General features: G+C 41.9%; 1 protein-coding gene across 1 annotated transcript in view; it reads right to left on the bottom strand.

Annotated features, from left to right (window-relative positions):
- LOC308070075 (uncharacterized protein) overlaps positions 1 to 21,354 on the bottom strand; it is a 160,336-nt gene that overhangs the window by 57,731 nt on the left and 81,251 nt on the right. The window contains exons 2-3 of the mRNA XM_080403452.1: positions 14,487 to 14,701; positions 14,155 to 14,335 (exon numbers count right to left, since the gene is read on the bottom strand). Coding sequence (XP_080259578.1) covers positions 14,155 to 14,335; positions 14,487 to 14,533 — 228 coding nt within the window. The 5' untranslated portion in view covers positions 14,534 to 14,701. The remainder of the gene's footprint in view (positions 1 to 14,154; positions 14,336 to 14,486; positions 14,702 to 21,354) is intronic.

Here is a 21,354-nt window from a genome sequence, read left to right on the forward strand (position 1 = left end):
TTAATTGAATCTGTCTTCAGAGCCACAATGCCAATACTTCAAGGGCAAGAAAGGGCAGGGATATAATAATAATCAGAGCAAATGTCTCCGTATGAACTGGAATTGATAGCAGATAGGCTCAAGCCAAGTGCAGCCTCAGCTTCAAATCTTCTCTCGAGGAACCATCAGTCCTTGGAAATTTTGTCATTTTTCTCATGGTAAATGGTTCCATGAGGTTGTAAACCTCTATGGCTGGTCCCAGGGGTGTAAATTACTGTTAATGTTTCAATTATTTACAGCCTGCTCAGCTCCCAACACAAAGATCCTCTAGGAGTTTCAATTATTTTATTAAAATTGTTTTATACTATTTTCAACTGCATAAAAAATATCTAATATTCCTGTGTGTACTGGTTAGCCAAAGTATCTCTGAAGGAAAAAGGGGAGAAAAATCTATCTGGTTCTGTTTTGAGCAAGCTGTGAAGTCACGGCAAATGAGCCCCACTAGACAGTTTAATTCAGCACCGTTCCTTGCTGCTGTGATACTTCTTTGTGCATCATTTTTCCACAGTATTTCTGAATTTCACAATATTTCTAACACCCAGCAATTAGAACATCAGGAGAAGATGCAATTCTGCAATTTCTGCTGCTGGAAGGTTCAAGTTGTCACCCACAGAAGCTGCAGGACCAGGGAGGATGGGAGTCAGGGTGCTTCCCATTTGATGCATCTCACCATACAACCTCCGTTTTCATTTCTTCTGACAAGTTTTTGCTGCACAAAGAACTCAGTGAAAGGTCTCTGCAAAAGATAACAATTATTTGCCCTGGAAATCAAGTCCTCCAATTTTGGCAGAAGAGTTGTGCCTCATAATAAATCTGTAATTCTAACAAACCTGCTAAGGCAATGCAGGATGTTGTTGACAAAAGAATTTGTTTATTTGGGGGATATCAAGGGACGTTTCATGTTAATTTATTTGGACAAATTATTACTCTTAGGGGCTCAGAACTGCAAACATCTCATAAATAATCTCAGCCAGTTAAATAAAATCCATTCACAGAAAGACATTGACCTCATTTGTAACTTGTTGAAGGGCAGCTACTGGATTAAGATAATGCTTGTGCAACAAATATATTAATCCTGTAAAAGGAAAACCTAAATATTTTCCTTCTGTTTTATTCAGTATAGACACTCATGAATGGCTGATTTCTTGCATAAAAATCAAATGTTTATTTTAGAGGAATGAGCAGAGACCTGTAGGTAAGAAATCAGACAAATGCATCTCATCTCATGAGGCACAAAACACTGTATCCACCGTATCTCCTGGCTCGTCAAGTTTTCCAGGCTTGCTCATCTGAGCAGCAACATCACCAAAACTTTAAAGCTTTTTGTTTTCCATGTCCTGCTGAATACATTTAATTACAGTTACTGTATAAATGGTTTTTAAGATGTGAGATTATTTTCAAACAGATTTTTTAACTAAAACATAGTCTATTGTAGATCTCATTTAACTTTCAAACATCCATTGAACTGTAATTACCGTGCTATAAGTTTAGTGTTTTCCACTAAATAAGACAGTTGATTTTAGTTACCCAATCTTACTACTGAGTTTTAACATAATTGTTACAGCTAGAATGTAACACCTCTTTCCTTAGCTGTATTTTGCATCACTAAGTAAAATGACAAAGACACATCCTGAATATGGTTATTGAATGTGTAGGGAAAATCACTGGTTCTGCCTATAATTCACATTTCTATGACCCCTGAGGGATATTCAAGTTGCCACCTGCTGTAGGAAGGACCCAGTGACAGCAAGCCTGCTGTACATCACTCAAAATCAGTGTCCAGGTGTCTGGATCTTATTTGCAACGTGTCAATCACAAGTTATTTAAATATTTCATTGGCCAGACTCTCATCTCCATTTCTCCATTTACAGAAGTGGGGGTTTTATTAAGCCAGTTTTAGGGATCCCCTCCCCGTTCCCTTGCCTCTGCACCCAGAGTGGCGGGGTGCATGTGGCCCTAGCATTGGTGCCCAAAAAAAGCCCCAGGGAGGGAAACAGTGCTCTCATCAAGCCCAAACACACGTCACAACATCTCGATGTCTGAATCCCTCCCACTTTATCTTACCTTCCCTGGGAAGAAAAAAATAATTATAATTTATCAAAATAAAGCCATAGTTCTTATCCTAAAGCTTCAGCCATAAATCATTTGGGTTTTTTTTCCACAGCATCTGATATATATATATATATGTGGCTACATGCTATAAACTTTATGTTTCAAGCAGCAGTTATATGGATGGGAGGCACACGAAATGCAGTTAACACCACTGGCACAGCTGGTCATTGTCCTTCAGTGTTGTTTAGTGCCAGAACTTAAATCAAAATGTTGGTGCCCCCCAGCACTTGTAAAAACAGCTACTTTCTTTGGGATCAAACCATCCTCAGCCACCAGAGAGCACATAAGAAACCTTCAACCAAAATAATGTAAGACAAGGAAAAAATTAAATAAAATTATAATAATTTTATATAATTTTATGATCATTTGCAGTTTCATAACTTTTGCTAGTGCTGCCTCTGTACATGTTTCTGTTCAGAGAAATTGTGAGATTTTACGTTGCTTTTCATTGCCACAAGCACAGGGGAGCTGAGCATCACCTGGGCTCCTCCCATGGAGACACCAGCTGGCAGATGATGACATCAGGACAGCTGACATCAAGACAGCTGATGTCAGGAGCAGAAGTCCTTCCCCTTGCCCATCCTCCCCCATCCCTGCTGCCATCTCCTCCTCTGCCTGGGGCAGAACCTCACAAAGTCTCTTATAGGTTTGATTCAAAAACCTGTTGCCCATTTAGTTTCCTCCAGCAGCCTACACAGTGGTCTACAGTGGGTTAATGCCATTCCGGGTTATAACAACCCCTAATTCAGACCCATTCTCCTTTTAAACAGAAATACTATAATCCTTGGGTCGAACTAGAATAAGAAACAATGGTTAAAAGATCTAACCTTAAAATAAGGAATTAAAAACCAACCAATGAAACAGACCAGATTTGGAATAAAACACCGATTGAAACCATATTAAAACAAGGGAAAACACTTGCTGTTTTAGTTTTTATGTTTGCATACAGGTTAGGGAACAGCAAAATTTCCAGTGGGTTTCCCCTTCTTGGTGGTTTTACACCAGCTTAGTTCAGAAGTGTCTGTGAAATTTTCCTAGTTTTTACATAACACATCTGAGAGCAGCCCTGGATATTATATTTCCAATTTGTTTCCCTTCAGTCATTCAGATGCCACCTGATTGATTAGGGGGTGACCACTCACAGCTGGTATTTACACTGGTTGAGTTTTTCTCGTTCCTGTGAAAATCAGACCATGTGGTTAGCCATCTAAATGTGTATTTATGTGCCAGAATGTAGCACCGTGGTGGGCATTTCTGTTGAGGACTTACTGCATGCTCCAAGATTACGCTGTTCCGCAGCCAAGCAAAATGAAGACCTATTGTTGTTTTATCGCATTATTACTGCATTATTCTGACAACTTCACGGTCTTAAATCAATAAAAATAGGTGTTTAGAAATCAACGTGCAATGGAGTAATACAGTCAACTGAAATTAAAATAAAACAAATTGGAACTGCTGGCGAGCACAGACATTAAAAAGAAAGTGGTATGGGCCCAGGGAGCAGTTCCCCCGCGAGCAGACGTCCTTTCCCATTTCTCTGCATGCAATACAAAACAACAGTTATTGTCAGGGCAGCCTGTGCCTGAACCAGTAGCGAGTCCAGAAATGAAATCTTTTATTTCAATAGGCTCCCAGACTGATGGCGTTGGCTCTGCAATGAACAGGAACACAACATTAAGCGCTATATGAGTTTTGCTACAGTCAACACATAAACAAGAGAAGCGCTCGGATACTTTTTATTACAAATATCTGCAGGTAAAATGTAATCTTCCAAAACAGTTTGGCCTTCAGATGCGAAATGAAGACACACTGTGGTGCTTTGATGACAATAGTTTCTTTCTGACATTAAAAAAAAAAACAAAAACACTTTACTTTTAAAGTAGCTGATCTCAGACTCCACACAAAGGTTGGCATGTGCAGTCAATGCATGGAGATTAATAGGCTTGTGGTATTTGCATGATGACTAAAAACATGGTCCTTTGAACCAATATAGCTAAGCTTCCTTCCTGAAAGTTTCCTTTTTAAAGAACTGTACTTTTGTGGAGAAAAAGGTTGGGTTCTGCCTGTACGCGTGTATTGTGATTGCTTAAAATTGTTTCTCATAAACCAGATAAAGGGCAGAAAGTAATTTTTTTTTTTTTTTTTATAAGGGGAAACCTGAATTCAAAGATGGCCACAACCACCCCAGGAACAGGAGCTTGGAGCACAACCCCCCCACCCCCCACCCACCCCCCCATTTGCTTTAAAAATTGTGATATTCATACTGGGGATTTTGCTCTCTTTCTTAACGCTGTGCTTGAGTTACTGAGTCTCTGTTAGGCATTTATGCATTGATAGCCAGGTGAAATGAGAGTAAACAAATCAGAAATACTCAGTCAGACCAACAAGTAGACAGAATTAATATGATTTTGTACCTTTCAAATAATCTTTTAGTTAATACTGGTTTGATGTAGTCTAGAGGTCACATGCTTCCATTTCCACTCAAATTTTTCTGTTGTAGAACATAAAAATGATCTATAGACTTTGTACATTGTCAGGTCTAACATGCAGGGCTAATGGCACATTGATAAATCGTTAATGCTTTTTCTATTACCATCTTGACAGTTCCCCAAGAATTGTTTTCAGTGCCAGGCTTTCACTGGATTTGGTGAAATATCCTTATCCTGTATTAAGAAGATGCATTGCATCTTGTTCTCTCCATCCGTTATGCAGGCACTGTTCACCGACAGTAAGAATACTATTTATTTTGTCTACCATTAATAATTAGGGATTACCTGAAAGGCCAAGGTAATGTATTTTAAAAGCTGTGAAAACCAGTTCACTGAACATACCCAATGTGTATGTACATTTTCTAAGTACAGCCCAGATGGATGCAGACATTTTAGCCAAAATAAAGAGTGTGATGCTTTAAGAAAAGGCAAAATATATTACCTCTGCTCAGGCACTGAATGAAGACTTGTAAGGACCGGAGTATTGCAGTTGCAGCTGATTAAGAAACACAATGTTTTACTTTGTCCAGTAAAGAACAGAGTGCATACAGCAGACACTGATGCTCTCAATAAAGCTGTAGTGCTAATTAAACTAATTATACACATGAGGCTGGCAAATTGCTGGAGCCTCACAGTAAAAAGAGCCTCACGTAATTCAAAAGGGTGATGATTTTTTAGGCATAAAATTGTTGGGAAAATATATGTAAATGAAATGTAACTATCCATTAGCAAAAAAATATACTCTTACCAACTTAATGCAAGACGTTTTAATTTCAGGCTGATTATTTTTCTATTGTATGAAAAGTAACATAAATGCTGCACTAGAAACACCAGAGTTTATAAACACCTCCTTACTGAGGAATTATGATCTGTTATGCTTGCCTTACATTTGGGATACTGATAACTACTGCCTTGTTTGACAAGAGCAAGTAGTCATTTGGTGAGTAGATTATGTATTATATGGTACTGGGCAGTAGAAGTACAATAAAATATGTGCTATCACCAAAAAGAGATGCTTGAAAGAAGTATGTTAGTTACACATGCAAACAATTGGGAAAATGTAGAAATATTTGTATTTCTTTGCTCCTAGTGCTACATGTCCTTTAGTTCATCTCTGTCTCCAGTAAGCAAACACGGGTAACATTTATAAGAACGTTAACCCATCTTACTGGGTAACGTTACAGTAAGAACCTGAGAACTTAGTTTTGCTCCTCTGTGCTAACGAGTAAGCATAGCCATTTTTGTGAAGCTGCAACAAAAATTTACTTCTGGGTAGATGCTTTTACCAAAATCCCGTTCACTCACCATGCTTCTGATGGATTACAGTCATAGTATGCCCAGAAATCATTCTGCAGAGTAGCCCCATCAGTTACAAACCCCAATTCATCTGCTTTCCCTCAGTTCTATTAGTTCAAGCATACCCTCATTTAACTTCAATTAATGTCAAAGTTATATATTTCTTAATGACTGTAATGTATTAGTTTTATGTATAACATAAAGGCATATTTATTTTTTCAAAGAGTGTAGCTTTACATGGAGTATTTTATATTCATAAATGTGTATTGCTTACATTTATTTTGCACAGAGGAAATATCCATTTTGTTACTGTTAACAAGCTGTTTTCTGTTTATAAGAACATCTGTAAAGGAAGCAGCAGTTAAAAATTAGCATGTAGAGTTCAGAAAAACTTGAAAGAAGCTTTCTATCCATTCCCACTTATTCCTACTTACTATGTAAGACCCAATATATCAGATCTCCTAAAGGTAGGTACTGGGCAAAGTCATAGTGAAGAGACAGCTCCAGAGCAACTCAGATATGAAATTGGTCGGCTGCTGCCCAGTGGGTGCCTCTGGAGACAGAGGGAATCCTCTGCAAGAGGGGGATGGGGGAAACAGGCAGCAAAATATGATGCCCACAACTTCTTCTTCAGTGTAGGTGTGCTGGGACCAAAGCATTTAGAGAGATGTGATCAGCATTCCCTCCTGCAAGAGGGAGCTCTGGAGGGAGGTAAGTTTTGGAGGAGCATTTACAATTTTAGTGTGAAAGTCCATAGTAAACCAGAGAAACACAGACCTTGGGAGTCAGCTTTGGCATCACAAGGCGCAGTAGCAGTGCATCGATGTCATGCTTCGTATTATGACCTAGAAAAACTGTTGTGTTAAGCACTAACCAAGTCCTCAGAGACCGGACAATTATTTTTCAAGTGATATAAGCCCTGATAGCTTTAGCAAAAGTGCTCTATTCCAGCACTGTAACAAAAGGCCCATCAAGCACCTCTGATGTGTGTATGTATTAGGTGAGTGTACGCATATGCTGCGCGCTCTGCAGCGTTGCAGCTGCTCAGTTAGGCACTGACAGGCTGATAACCAGGTGACACGTACCTTTCCCACCTGCTTTGCCCATTACGTTGAGTCCACCAAGAGATGGGTGTTGTGATACCTCTCATGCTCCAGATGTTCCCAGATGTGCGCTCCTTACCTTCAAAAACAAGCTCTTGCTTTAAGAATATGGAATCAAATCCAATCCATTTACATGAAACGAGCTTGCCCCTGACCTGTACGTTTCCACACAAAGTTTCACTCTTGGCAAACATATCAGACGAATTATTAGCAGCTGGAAAAAAAGGGGGAAGAGAAATGATGGAAAAGCCGATAGCCCCCTTAAATAAGTGTAACAGCACAACTGGGCCTCACCATAATGATGCCTATACTTGCAGGTTGTATTTTTTCCTCCTTTTCACAGTGATACATTAGATTAAGCATAGCACAGATGACACTCAACAGTTTTCAGAAAGACAAATAAACAAAAATTCCCTTGTAACCAATTTTTCTTTTTCCTATCAGAGAAAGCAAAGACAAGGCAGTCTCCTGGAAACAGAATTTAATCCTGGGTATATGTGACTGCAAGTGTTTAAAGATATTTTGTAGTTGTAACTGTAGAAGAAATTGCCCCGCTATCTTTCCATTTTTCCTTGACGTGCACCCAAAGCAACATCAATTTTTCTGTTAAGACATTGCTAGACTTGACTGCTGTGATGCTGCTATTACTCTTCCCTTTCCTTTAATTATTTTCTTCTGTACATAGCAATTTGTTTTCCCCAACTGATAAATATCATCAATTTAAGGAATGTTACTATAATATAACTCCATGAATATATTTAGCATATAGAAAGTGTGTTCTCTCTTCGTCATTATAATAGAAATACAACTTGATTTATAATATTATTCTCTCCTACAATCAATTCATTGTTTCTATAAAAATCTGCAGGTGTTGAAAAAAGAAGAGATAGTATTTCCCATCTTTTTAATTAGTTTTTTTATCTTTTCTTGTTTAAAATTGCCTTCATGGCTATTTTGAAAGGGTGAGGTGGGCTGGCAGCGAGGCACTCCGTAGCCCAACACCCCTCACAGCCCAACCTCTGAATCCAGAGCAAGATTTATACTTTGGCTTTTGGGCTTTACTCCTAGGAGGGACAGGTGACACATCCATCATGTCCACAGACCCTGCAGCATTGTGCGGATATCTGAGCACCTTCCTGGGACATCACCAAACTTTTCCAGGTGCAGTGGTGGCAGTGGGTAAGGAGGGGTCCCTCTCCAGCCACTCCTGACCATCCATTCACTGGGATGCAGGAACCCACCTTGCCTACTCATCTCTTGCAAAGCAGACAGGATTAGCTCAAACCACTGCTGAACAGAGTTAATGTTAATCTGCTTTACTTTGCAGAGAAACAGCTACAAGTGGTGGTGAGCTCCTTAGTTACCCATGCCCTAGCTGAGGGCTGGAAATGAATAGCTGAGAGGCAATATCTTTAAAGTTCTACATCTGTTCCACCAGTCAGGTCCCGACTGTGCCTTATTTGCAATCGCTAACGTTCACATTTCAACTACTCTACAAGCAAGACCGAGCGGCGGCATTATTCATCTGCATGCTGCACGTTCCTGTTCATTTCCCAGGCTGGCACTTCTTGGAGTGTAAGGTAACTATTTAAAAAGCTTTTCACTGTCTTTCTGGACACAGGTAAATTTTGTTCCCCGACAATGATGCATAAGTGCATGCTGAGTCTGACATAACAAAGTGAAAGCCGGATCTGGAATTCACTGAAAAGCACACCTATAATTTCTGGTGCATTTGTTGCTGCTGTTCAGGGAGTTATTCATGCTGAGGAAATTTCTGTCCATCTCCAATGCAGCTTCTCACAACACATTTTCCCTTTGCCAGATCTCTCCACCAGCTAGATTTTATTAGCACAGTCCCAATATTTGCAAATTCTTGATTGAAAAAATCTTTTCATAATACCTGTTATCTTTACTTACATTGGTGCTGCGGAATACACACAATTTCCTCCCCCACCCCCTCCCCCCAGTTTTTCATATCTAAGGAAGGCATTTGTTTAATGAGATCTTGATGGATCTCAACTGCCAACTGGAAGTGGCACAGTGGGTTTATACATTTTCAACAGTAGTTTTTATTCTCAGGCTATGGTTTTCCAGCCCACACCTTATATAACACACAATACTAAAGGCATTGTCTGAACTATGGTGATTTCTGCCTCTAATCTTCCAATATCTTCTAGTACTTTTAATATTCTTGGAGACGCTGACAACTCAGTGGGGCAGGGCACTATGTGACCTGCTCCAAGCTGGAGGTTGGACTGGAGGAGCTCTGGAGATCTGTTTCTACCCACATCATCTTATAGTTACATTTTCCCTTAACAAACGGCAAAATTTTTCTCTCAACTAGTTTGTGTTTGTTTGTTGTTTTTTTTTTTTTAAAGGCACCATACATACTGCCATTTGCTGCATTTTCAACTCATTTTGAATACTCTGAAGGGATCTAGTGCTTTTCAATGTGCATTTTTGTTATTATTCCTTTACCAGATGCCTTTTTACACTGGCTATATCCTGGAGTAATGTGTAGGTATCAGGCAGCAGGTACTGCATGATGCTGTCAGACTGTATAAAGCACTATAATTTTTGCTAAAGTGCAAATCTTTGCATTCTTTATGTGTCCCAAATCTTTTTCCTTATAAAATAAATATCGACCAGACACGATTTCTTCTTGGTGTAGGCATGCCCAGGGAAGAGCTCACTTGCTCACACCCTGCTCCCTGCCCTCACCACTCCCTCTCATTACTCCCAGTTTATGCCCGAAGCAATAGTGGCTGACCCTGAACCTCCATAGGCAAGTGGGACTGGTGGCTGTGGCCTGCCAGGTGTGACAACCCTGTGCAGATGCAGCAGCCCAGGGTGACAGCCAACACTACAGGTGCTTTGGCTATAGCAGGTGGTGTTGATTTACAGTGGGGGTGTTGAGTGGAAATTCTTGCAAAATATTGGCTTGAAACTCCTACACTTCCATCTATATAAAAATGAATCATGACTATAATGCTTATATTCTATACTCTTTTCTAATTAGAAATTATAACCAAACTATCTGCCTACTTAGACCTTTCAATTTTTTTTCCAGTCTCTCCTATTCCTGGATTTATGTACTATCAGTTATTAAAAAATCTTTCCTTTCTGATATAAATATTCACTGGATGCAGTTTCTTTTGTCTGCACAATAAATATTACTGTGAAGCTCACCAGGAAATTAAAGTGGAGCCTGAAGCTGACTGTCCTTGGATGATGTACTGCGAATGAACTGTGTCCTATGGGGATTATTCTAGTCCCTGAACATCATACTTCTTGTATCTAAACATCAAAATATGTTTTCTCCCAAACAGCAGTACACATATAAATTTTCTAATGGATTTTCTGTTTAGCTGTCACTTTAGCTGATCCAGTAGACAGAAATACGGCAGTAACATCCACTTATTTTAAAAGTACCTTAACATTCCCAAAGTTGCTCGGAATTTGGTTTAATAGTCTGAAACTTTAAGTAACATAGGAAATTGTATAACAAGCACTTTTTTTTTAAACTCCCTTCTATTTTCCATTTTAAGAATTATCAGTGCTGGGTGGGGGATTAAGAAAAGCTGTTAAAGCCATTCTTCCAAGCAGGTTTTTCAAATTTAGCAAGAACAAAGCCTCACAGCTGGAGATGTCTATTCCGCTGTCCCCCTGCATTCCTTTCAGCTCTGGCTGAGCCATCAATTACCCAAATCTGCTGTTTTCTTCCTCTCGGTTGTGTTCTTTAGGAAGCTTTTGAAAATAACAACAGGACAGGGCCATTGTGCATGTATAACACTGCACGAGTTCAGCATTTACCTTACTATTCTTTAAATAATGAAAACTGCAGCGTTATAACCAATATACCCTTAGTTTACAGCTGCAGCCTCTACCTACAGACCCTGGTGCTTTCTCTGGAGAGCTGTGAGCTCATCCTTTGTTAGGAAAAGGCTATATTTACACTTTTAGCATTGTATAGTTTAAAGATGGCACGTGGGGTACTCGGGCTCTGTGGCGGGCCAGCCTGGGCTGGAGCTGAGGCTTGTCGAGCTCCAGTCAGCCTGAGTAGCAGAAATAGAATTTTCTGCCACCGCTTCTTGGGAAACAAGCTCAACACTGGTTAGTATGTTCCTTAACATTTTGCCCTTACTTTCAGGCAGGATAGCAGTACAGGATTGAATGCCAGAGTGGTCTAAAAGGATAAAAGGGGATGTCTGTTCTCCATCCATCAGCAGCTAAACCACATTAATCAGTGTCACGAAAGCTGTTCCAGGCTTACATCCTGGCCTGAGTCCAGCTTGTGCTGGGACTGGTATATTGGTTTTGGATAGATTAGCTCTCAGTCAGTCTTTAGCTGTCTTGCTGGGGAATTATTGTGCTATAATACAGCCTGTAATTACATGCTCACATGATATCTTTTCCATTCAATGCACAGGATGGAAATGTATGGAGAAGTATTGAGGTTGCAGGGACAAATATGAATTTGACCTTCAAGTGCTTGCCTGTACAATCTAAAAAAGACTTTTAGCATAGTCTTTCAAAAACTATGGTAATTATATAGTGGCCTGATTTGCCAGGCTACATCAAGCAGGCAAAGTTTCTGCTCTAACTGGTGCATAGCCAAAAATCCATAAAAAGTAGAACAGCTTAAGTGAAATTCAGACATGGACATGTGGAGGCAGAGAAGTTAAGCAAGTTCAATGCTTCTGACAGCCACACAGCAAGGGGACACTTCATCAAGGGGAGGGGTGAGTGCAGCAGTTCCACTTGTACATACCCTTTTTCACACCCCTTTTTCTGCATGCACCTGAAACATCTGGCTTCCTCCCACTATGGGCCTTCTATTACGGCAACAACGTTCTTTGGGGCTGAAGCGGGTCTGCATGGCATGACATGGTACCATGCCAAGGTGCCTCCTGCACTTGATAGGATGTAAGAATGTGATGAGAGCACATAGGGACACCACAGATGGCCAGAATTAAATCCCTTATTTCAGAGTACATATAGAATTAAATCATACAATTGTTCAGGTTGGAAAAGACCTTTAAGATCATCAAGTCCAACCCTCAACCTGACACTAACCCATGTGTTAGTCCACCACTGACCCATGTCCCTAACTGACAGATCTACATGTCTTTTAAACACCTCCAAGGATGGTGACTCTAGCACTGCCCCGGGCAGCCTGTTCCAATGCCTGCCCACCCTTTCAGTGAAGAAATTTTTCCTGATACCCAACCTAAACCTGCCCTGGCACAACTTGAGAACGTTTCCTCTTGTCCTGTCACTTGTTACCTGGGGAAAAAGACCGACCTCCCCTGCCCACAGCCCCTGTCAGGGAGCTGCAGAGAGTGATCAGATCCCCCCTGAGCCCCCCCAGCTCCCCCAGCCGCTGCCCACCAGCCCTGTGCCCCAGCCCCCTCCCCAGCCCCCTGCCCGGCTCTGGACACGCTGCGGCCCCTCAGGGTCTGTCTGGGAGTGAGGGGCCCAGAGCTGAGCCCGGCTTCGAGGGGCGGCCTGGCCAGTGCCCAGCGCAGGGGGACGGGCGCTGCCCTGGCCCTGCTGGCCACGCTGCTTCGGCTACCAGCCAGGGTGCTGCTGGCCTTCTCGGCCCCCCGGGCACACGGGGGGCTCATGCCCAGCCGGCTGTTGACCAGCCCCCCCAGGCCCTTTCTCACCAGGCCCTGCCCAGACACTCTGCCCCCCGCCCGTAGCGCTGCGGGGGCTGGGTGACCCCTGGGCAGGACCTGGCGCTGAGCCTGCTTGAACCTCACACAAGTGGCCTCGGCCCCACGGCCCAGCCTGCCCAGACCCTCTGCCGAGCCCCCTGCCCCCCAGCAGATCACCCACCCAGCCTGGTGCTGCCTGCAAACTGACTGAGGGTGCACTCGGCCCCCTCGTCCAGATCGTTGATGAAGATATAAAACAGAGCCGGCCCCAGTACTGAGCCCTGGGGAACACCACTCGTGACCAGTGTCAGCTGGATGTAACTCCATTCCCCAACACTCTTTGGACGCAGCAATCCAGATAGTTTTTTATCCAGTAAAGAGTACACCCACCCAAGCCATGAGCTGCCAGTTTCTCCAGGAAAATGCTGTGGGAGATGGTGGCTTTACTGAAGTCCAGGTAGACAACACCCACAGCCTTTCCCCATCCACTAGGTGGGTCACCTTGTCACAGAAGGAGATCGGGTTCATCCAGCAGGACCTGCCTTTCACAAACCCACCCTGGCTGGGTCTGATCCCCCGGTTGTTCTGCTTGTGCCACATGGTGGCATTCAGGATGATGTGCTTCATAACCTTTTCCAGCACCAAGGTCAAGCTGACATGCTTGCAGATCCCCAGATCCTCCTTTCTGGCCCTTCTCACTGGTGTAGACGGTCACTGGCCATTTGCCCATGGATTACGGGGGCTTCATTCTGCTCCCTGTCCCTGTCTACCAGCTCATGACGCTGGGTACCTGCAGAGTGACTGGTCTTACTATTGAAGACTGAGGCAAAGGCAGCATTAAGTACCTCGGCCTTTTCCTCATTCTTTGTCACAATGTTTCCCCCACACCAATTAAATGATGGAGATTCTCCTTAGCACTCCCTTTGTTGCTAATGTATTTATGGAAACATTTTTAATTGTCTTATACAGCAGCAGCCAGATTAAGCTCTAGCTAGGCTTTGACCCTTCTAATTTTCTCCCTGTATAACCTCACAACATCCTGGCATTCCTCCTGAGTTGCCTGCCCCTTCTTCCAAAGATGCTAAACTCTTTTTTTCCCCCTGAGTTCCAGCCAAAGCTCTCTCTTCAGCCAGGCTGGTCTTCTTCCCCTCTGGCTCCTCTTTCAGCACAGGGGGATGGCCTGCTCCTGGGGCTTTACGATTTCCTTCTTGAAGGACCCCTTGGTCCTTCAGGACTGCCTCCCAAGGGACTCTGTCAACCTGGTTTCTAAACAGGCCAAAGTCTATCCTCCAGAAGTTCAAGGTGACAGACAGCTCTGCTGACGCCCCTCCTTACTTCTCCAGGAATCCAAACCTATCATTTCGTGATCGCTCTGCCCAAGGCAGCCTCACACCATCACATCACGCACCAGTCCTTCTCTGATCACAAACAGCAGGTCCAGCAGGGCACACTCACCAGCTCTGTCAGGAAGGTCTCTCTCCAGCAGCCTCCTGGACTGTTTCCTCTCTGCTGTATTGTATTTCCAGCAGACATCTGGTAAGTGGAAGTCCCCACAAGAACAAGGGCTACTGATTGTGAGTCTTCTCCCAACTGTTTATAGAATACTTTGTCTGCCTCTTCATCCTGGATGGGTGGTCTGTAAATTAATCCCACCATGACATCAATTAATTGCTTAGATACAGAGTTTCCTTTTTCCTGGGGGACTTTAAACCAAAATTGTTCCAACTGGTCTGCATCCCTGACCCATCCTCCCTCCCAAGGCTCTCTTTCCATGTGTCCCACCTCACCTGGTGATGTTTTGAGTGCAAAGCAGCCGTTTTGGCAACTGCACCATTAGGTATTCCAGGTACTGCACCTCAGCCCATTTCTAGCCTTCCTGACCCCTCAGTTTGCCAGCAGAAGCATCGGTTTTGTTGGTGGTCTGGACAACAACAGCAGCACTGAAATGCTGGCACATGCGGTGAGTCTGCCTTGCTGCAGCTCAACACATCTGACCTGTTCACTAAACAGAGATGCAAGTAAAAAAACAGCAACAATGTTACTATAGCTCATTACACTGAAATTCCATTTTAAATGCCATTATCTTTAGTTTTATTGTTCAAAGATTATTATAGCTGGTCTCAGATTTTAATGTCCAAGTGGGAAAACAAACTGTAGCAACAAAAGCAATAACACAAATATTCAATAGGGTTTCGTAATGATGGACATTAGCACATCTGACTTTCACATGTTCCATGCATGTGCAATAATTCACTGCTGAGATTACTGAAAAAGCTTTAAATGTGTCATAAATAATAACAGGCTGAGGTTTGTAAAATTTCTTTTGCTGAAGGAGGAAGCGATTAAACCATCTACTGGAAACTGTTAATATGTTCCATAATTACTAGTAGACAGTTAGCAATACCATTTTTTTACCAGCATCTCAGCAGGTGCAATGCAATAACAGCGCACTCCACTGCTAAGCCCACTTGTAAAGTCTGGCCAAGCAATTCTATTTTTTGATTCAAGCAGAATTTTTTTCTCACAGTATAAGTAGTTATTGCCTGTGATATGCACACATCTCTTCAATGTGTGCAAAGTCTCTTTTAACTCAACATGGAGAGAAAGATGGGCTCAGATGACCCAGTGCCCAAGTCATATGGACACCAATAACAATGGGCATCTGGACTGAACTGAAAGCTTCTGTATTACAGAGCAAGAAGGAAAACAGAATTTGTGCAAAAGAAAGCTCCTTTGGTACAGCCCCTTTAAAGGGCAGGAAGGGACTGAGCTCATGAGTTTGGTTTCTGGTAGTGTTTCCTACTCTTCTCAAGGCAGATCTTCTGTATTTTGCAGTACCTTGTAATAAATACTTTTATAAAAAAATAAAATATTATTTTACAATTTTTTCTGTTACACTGAAGGATGGGTTAAGTTAACACTTCAGGTCTAATTTTAGGACTAACTAACTAATTTTAGAATGTTTTAGGACTAACGTTTTAGGACAAACTTTAGGACTAGTTAGGTCTTTGTTTCAGAATACCAGCACTGAGATCCATATCAGAGGACCCTGTGACCTATTTGCACGGAGTGGATTTCAGTGACAGTTTGAGAATGGTAGCTCTTTGTCTTTGGGAATTTTACAGGGATTTTTTTTTTTTTTTTTTTAGCTTTCTTAGGCCTGCTTATTCTTGTTTGTTTGATAGTTTATGGCTTTTTTCCTAGTCTCTCAGTTTAAGAAACAGCTAAGTTATTTAATTCTGTTTAGCTGGCCATTACCTCCTACTCTGAATTACTATGACAGCAGTTTTCATCTACAAGGTCCGCATCTGCTTTTTATTTACTCTCCATGATGAAGCCACATTACTCTGTTCAGACATTGTCATAGTTACAAAGTGCATATTTAGTTGTGCACTGAGGGCTTGGGCAGAGAAAATACTAAAACGTGCAGCAGATCCGGAGACATCAGTGGGATGGAAGGAATACATGGCAGTACTCAATTGCCAAGTCAGAGACTGTTTCTGGGGAAAACAGATGTAAACTACTTTTTGCACCTGTCTGGTGGGCATTTTTTGATAGAGGTATTCAAAACAGATTCACTTTCCACAGGAGAGACTTCCCTCAGGACTATTCCATCCCTCAGCAAATAACTCCTCTATCTCTAACCCAATGAGTACTGAAACACAACAAAAAACACTCCAGCTCTGATCCTCCAGGCTTTGAACGTGTGGAACATAAATGGATGTGGGGGAGGGAAGGTGATTATACTCTTCTTCAATTTGATTTTTGACTTGCCATATCCAGTCAGGAGGGACAGTCATGTGCAGATGGATTTGTCAAACAATATAGTAATAGAGAAACACATCTAAAAATCTACTTTATAGACCTCCTTGGTTCCATAGCCTTGAACACATAAGGTTCAAGGCTTGAATGTACCAGGGTCACAGTAATATGACTGGCATTTCCCCCCTTATAATTCTTCAGAATTTTAAAAAGATACTAAAAACCTTGTTTTTTCAGTTTCTAATTTTCCCCCCCCTCCAATATTATCATATTATCTATGTCCTTAAAAAACCAAAGTCATTAGAAAACCCATCCATTAGGTGCATTAGAACCTATCTATGAATATATAGATTAGAAAAGTCCATGAAAATTGTAATTTAGCCTCTCAGGTGTAAAGCAGAGACAGTAGCAAGCACTGACACTCATGGGTGGTGTCAGTAGTGATGTGGAGGGATGCTTATTCTCAGGTCTGGTGCAAATCACATTTCCAAACAGCCTGCAAAGCACAGAGAGCTGGCTTGTATCATTAGTGACATCAAGGGAAAATATGTCTCTGGAAGCAGTAACATCAATATAGAAGAGAACAGGTTTGGGTGTTTTAGTGCAATAGGAACAAAAGTAACCACAGCAGTTGTGTAAGCCCGTTAGCAGATGGGGCTTACAACAAATGTTAACAGTGATGGACAGAAAAATCATAGAATCATTTAGGTTGGAAAAGATCCTTAAGATCACCAGATCAAGGCCATCCAATAAACATTTTATTTCCTAATATATAAAAAAGCAGAATGATATACTTGTTCTCTAAGAGGAAGCGGAAGTATTTTCTAGTTTGTTTACCATCAATGAAAAAAGTAATATCTATCCAGAAGGAAACAATGAGACAGGACAGCTCATGCTCAGTGATCTTGGAGGTGATATATGAGGTCTCTGCTCCACAGGGGCTCTTTTCTAAGAAACCACTGAGTCAAGGTCCGTGACCTCTTCCTTTGCTCCTCAGACCTCAAGTTCTCTCACTTTTCTGAAGAAGTAAATGAGCTTCATCTGACGTGTTTCTTCCTGACAGGCACTTACTGGTTGCCACTCACCATGGTGTTCACTTCCATGGTGCCTGGACCTTGTCCCCACACAGCCTGTGGGCATCAGTGTCAGGGCTCCCCCCCGTCCTCCCATCCCAAGTCCCAAAACACACAACTGACGTGGTCATGCCACCTCCTCCATAGCAAAGGGCATGTTATGGCTATCTGAAACACCTAGGAGAGTCTTCAGTGGGAATCTTGGCAGAAAACTAGTCCACAACCTGTGGCCCTTATCACTGGGTGAAGAAAAATGGAATGCCTCCTTTGGCTATTCCAAATGGAAAATAAGAAACACACAATATGCCAAATGCACCTGCAACAGAGATGATAAATGTTACTGGTGTGGAAGACTAAGCAGCTTGGTGGGCGTTCACAACATTATACCAGATTTGGAATAATAATAATACTACTATACCAAAGGTCTCTGTTGGCAGATCAGAGAGTGAGAGAGCAGAAGCACGGTGTGAGGTAGCCTCTTTTCTGGGCAGTCCTGGGAGGACATCACTTTTATGCAAAAGCAACTAATACTTCCAGGTTATGCATTTTCAAGACTCAGAAAAGCATAGGACCAATGACTTTCCATCCTTCAAAAGACCACTTATCTTTAAATATCTCTATCAGTGCATACATGCAATGCTTTCAGTACAACCGTGACTTTTCTACTCTGGAAGGTTTCCATTTCTCTGCTTAGATGACATTAAAATTCCTTTTTCTCCTCCCTTTAAAAACAAGATAAAATAATGAATTATATCACAGCTCTGGAAAACAGCAAACTTTTTTGTTGTTTGTTTGCTAATTTCTATGGTCTCAGTACTAATCAACAAAGTGGTGATACCTCATTTTCACCTATGATGCATAAAGGTGGTCAAGCTCAGCATGTATAACGGACTCATTCTGTATGTATTTTTTCATCAGCAGTTCCCTTAATAGAGACAACGGCATGTGTTTGCATTTCTAGCATATGTTGTTTTTCTTTCCAGCGTAGCAGTTCCTGAAAGGCTGATACTCTCCAACAGGACAAATCTTACTGTGGTGCAGGAAGCATGAAATCTTCAAAGACCCACGTATCATCACTGTGAGTGCTGTATGCATCTATGTACATTGCACAGCGGGAGAGTTTCCTCAGCAAACCACTCACTTAGGAAGTAATTAATGTGAATCACTGCTCCACATGTTCATATATACACTTGTTCTGCTTCAAGAAGCCTACTGTACAAAGGAAAAATGCATAAAGAGACAGACACGATGTGTGCAAAAAGGAATAAACCCAGCAAGTACCAAATCTGGGCAGGACCTGCAAGACCTTGGGGGAAACTAGGGAGTTGGGATATGTGTCCAGGAAAGCTGCACCTTCACAGGTGCAGCTACACTATATATTTGCTTAGTAATGCTTTTGTCCTAAATAAATGGCGCTCTACTTTTTTAAAAAAAATGTGCTGAGGACTCATAATTGCCATTGCCTGTGACAGACAAGACATGACGAGCATCACGTTGATCCACACTGGGAGGAGAGAAACCAAGGCTGCTACTTCCAGGTCTGAAACCTTCTGTGCTTCTCTCCTGGAAAGCCTAAAGACAATGGGATGTGCTGCAGCTTTAAAATATAGAGCAGTTTTGATACTTTCGGAGAAAGGGTGTCCCATCTCTACGCACATTTGTAATTTTGGGCCCATCTCCTGCATATCTCAAGGTCAATATTTAAAAAACCCTGTTCTCTAGGTCTGTGCTGTCACCTCCAGAAACTGAAGACTCTTGGAACCTCTGTGGTCCCCAGAGAACCATACAGCCACATGCAAAGACATGAGTTAAAGCAACTCCTGGCAGAGTAAACTGTGGTCCTGAAGAAGCAGAAGCCTCACTCCATACCCTAGACTGTGCCACCTCCAAACAGAAAGCAGGCTTGGATGAATTATTGACAGAACTGATGATAAAGCTCAGAGCAGAGTTTTTAAAAATGGCTCTTGGCACGTTTTCTGTGGTGATTCCTGTGTACATTTGTTATTTAACTCCATCTTCCCTTTTCTTGCATATTAATTTGGGAGCATTAGCTAATCTGTTTTGTGTCAGATGAAAATTAAGACAATATGAAAACTTAAAGGTTCCATTTGATACAAATTTTGAGATGAAACAAAGTGAAATGGAAAAAAATTCTGAAATACTTCACTTGACATTTCTCTACAGTTCATTTACTTCATTTTCATTTTACTGGCATCTCATTTTCCCTGCAAATTGTCCCATGCAGGTTGTAAATTCTGCAAAATGTGAGAGCAGTCAAAGATGAGCCCTTCAAAACCATGTAGGTGACATAGAAACCCAAGACTCAGTTTCAAAAATTAGTTGCAATGCCTCATTGAAAGTCAGTTCAGATTTCTAAGTTGGTTTATCCCTTTTGAAAATTTTGCCCAGCCATCTTGCCTTCCCATATATGTTTTTTAGCCAACACTCTGGTCCTCTCTATCTTTTGAGCTCTTTGTACATGCTCATAATGTATAAATAGATTGTACATGTCTGAGCCACTCAATACCTTAGCAAGTTTGAAGATGATGCAAGGATGGAAGGAGTGGCTGATGCACTGGCAGCCAGAAGGACCCGGACCAGCTGGAGATATGGGTCAGCAGGAACCCATGAAGCTCAAAAAAGGGACATGCTAGGTCCTGCCCCAGGGAGGAAAAAAAAAAAACCCATGCACTAGGACGTGCTGGGGACTGACTGACTGGAAAGCAGCTCTGCAGAAAATGACCCAGGGGTCTCAGTGGGCAAGAAGTTGACCATGAAACATAAAAGCACTCTTACAGTAGAGAAGGCCACCATCATCCTGGTGTCTATGAGGCAATTTTTTCCAGTAGGTCAGGAGAGGAGATCCATCCCTTCTGCTCAGCACTGGTGAGGCACATCTGGAGCACTGGGACCAGCTCTGGGATCCCCAGAACAAGAGAGACAAGGACTTACTGGAGTTAGTCTGGCAAAGAACCATGAAGAAGATGAAAGGACTGAAGCAGGGAGATAGCTCAGATAGTTCATCCTGGAGAAAAGATGGCTCAGGGGGAACCTATCTGTATCTTACATATTGGATGGATAACCTGATGGAGGAGTGTAAAGAAGACAGAGCCAGATCCTTCTCAGTGACCCCCAGTGACATGACAGGAGGCAGAAGGCACAAATTCAATTCCTGAAGAAGCTTCAATATAAGTAAAACTTTCAGCTGTGAGGATGGTCTAACACTAGAGCAGGCAGCCCAGAGCGGTCAGGGGGTCTCCATCCTTGAGATGCTCAAACCTGCCTGGAAATGTTCTGAGCAAACCTGCTGTGAGAGGGTGAGACAGAGACCCCACAGCTCCTGCCAGCTGCATCCCCAAAAGGGATCTCTGACTTTACTGTTCTTCAGACAATTGACAAACAAGTCCAGTTAAACTTCATCTTTCATGCTAAAATGATAAAAAATATATCTGTTTCACTCAGTATGAAAAATTCATGTACATCCAGGAATCTGCTTAAAAAAAGTAACTTCCATTATTAGATATTCAGAGATATTATCTACCAGATTTTGCAATCCTTCCCTCCCCCAGGTGAACTGAGCATACAAATTGGCCTGGTAAAAGCACCTTTTAAAACCACACTATAATTTTTTCTCATCATCAAATTACTATGAACTATGACAAATAAGACAATATCTGGAAATCCATAGCCAGTAGGCAATTTCTAATTGTTCCTGGAAGACGGTGAGCAAATTGATGCTACCCTTGACTTTGTGCTTTATTTTAATTTTATATACAGCCATTTCCTTTTACATTTAATAGAAAATTAATTGCAAAAGGGA

The sequence above is a fragment of the Falco punctatus genome (assembly GCF_963210335.1).
Source record: "Falco punctatus genome assembly, chromosome: 9".
Taxonomy (NCBI): domain Eukaryota; kingdom Metazoa; phylum Chordata; class Aves; order Falconiformes; family Falconidae; genus Falco; species Falco punctatus.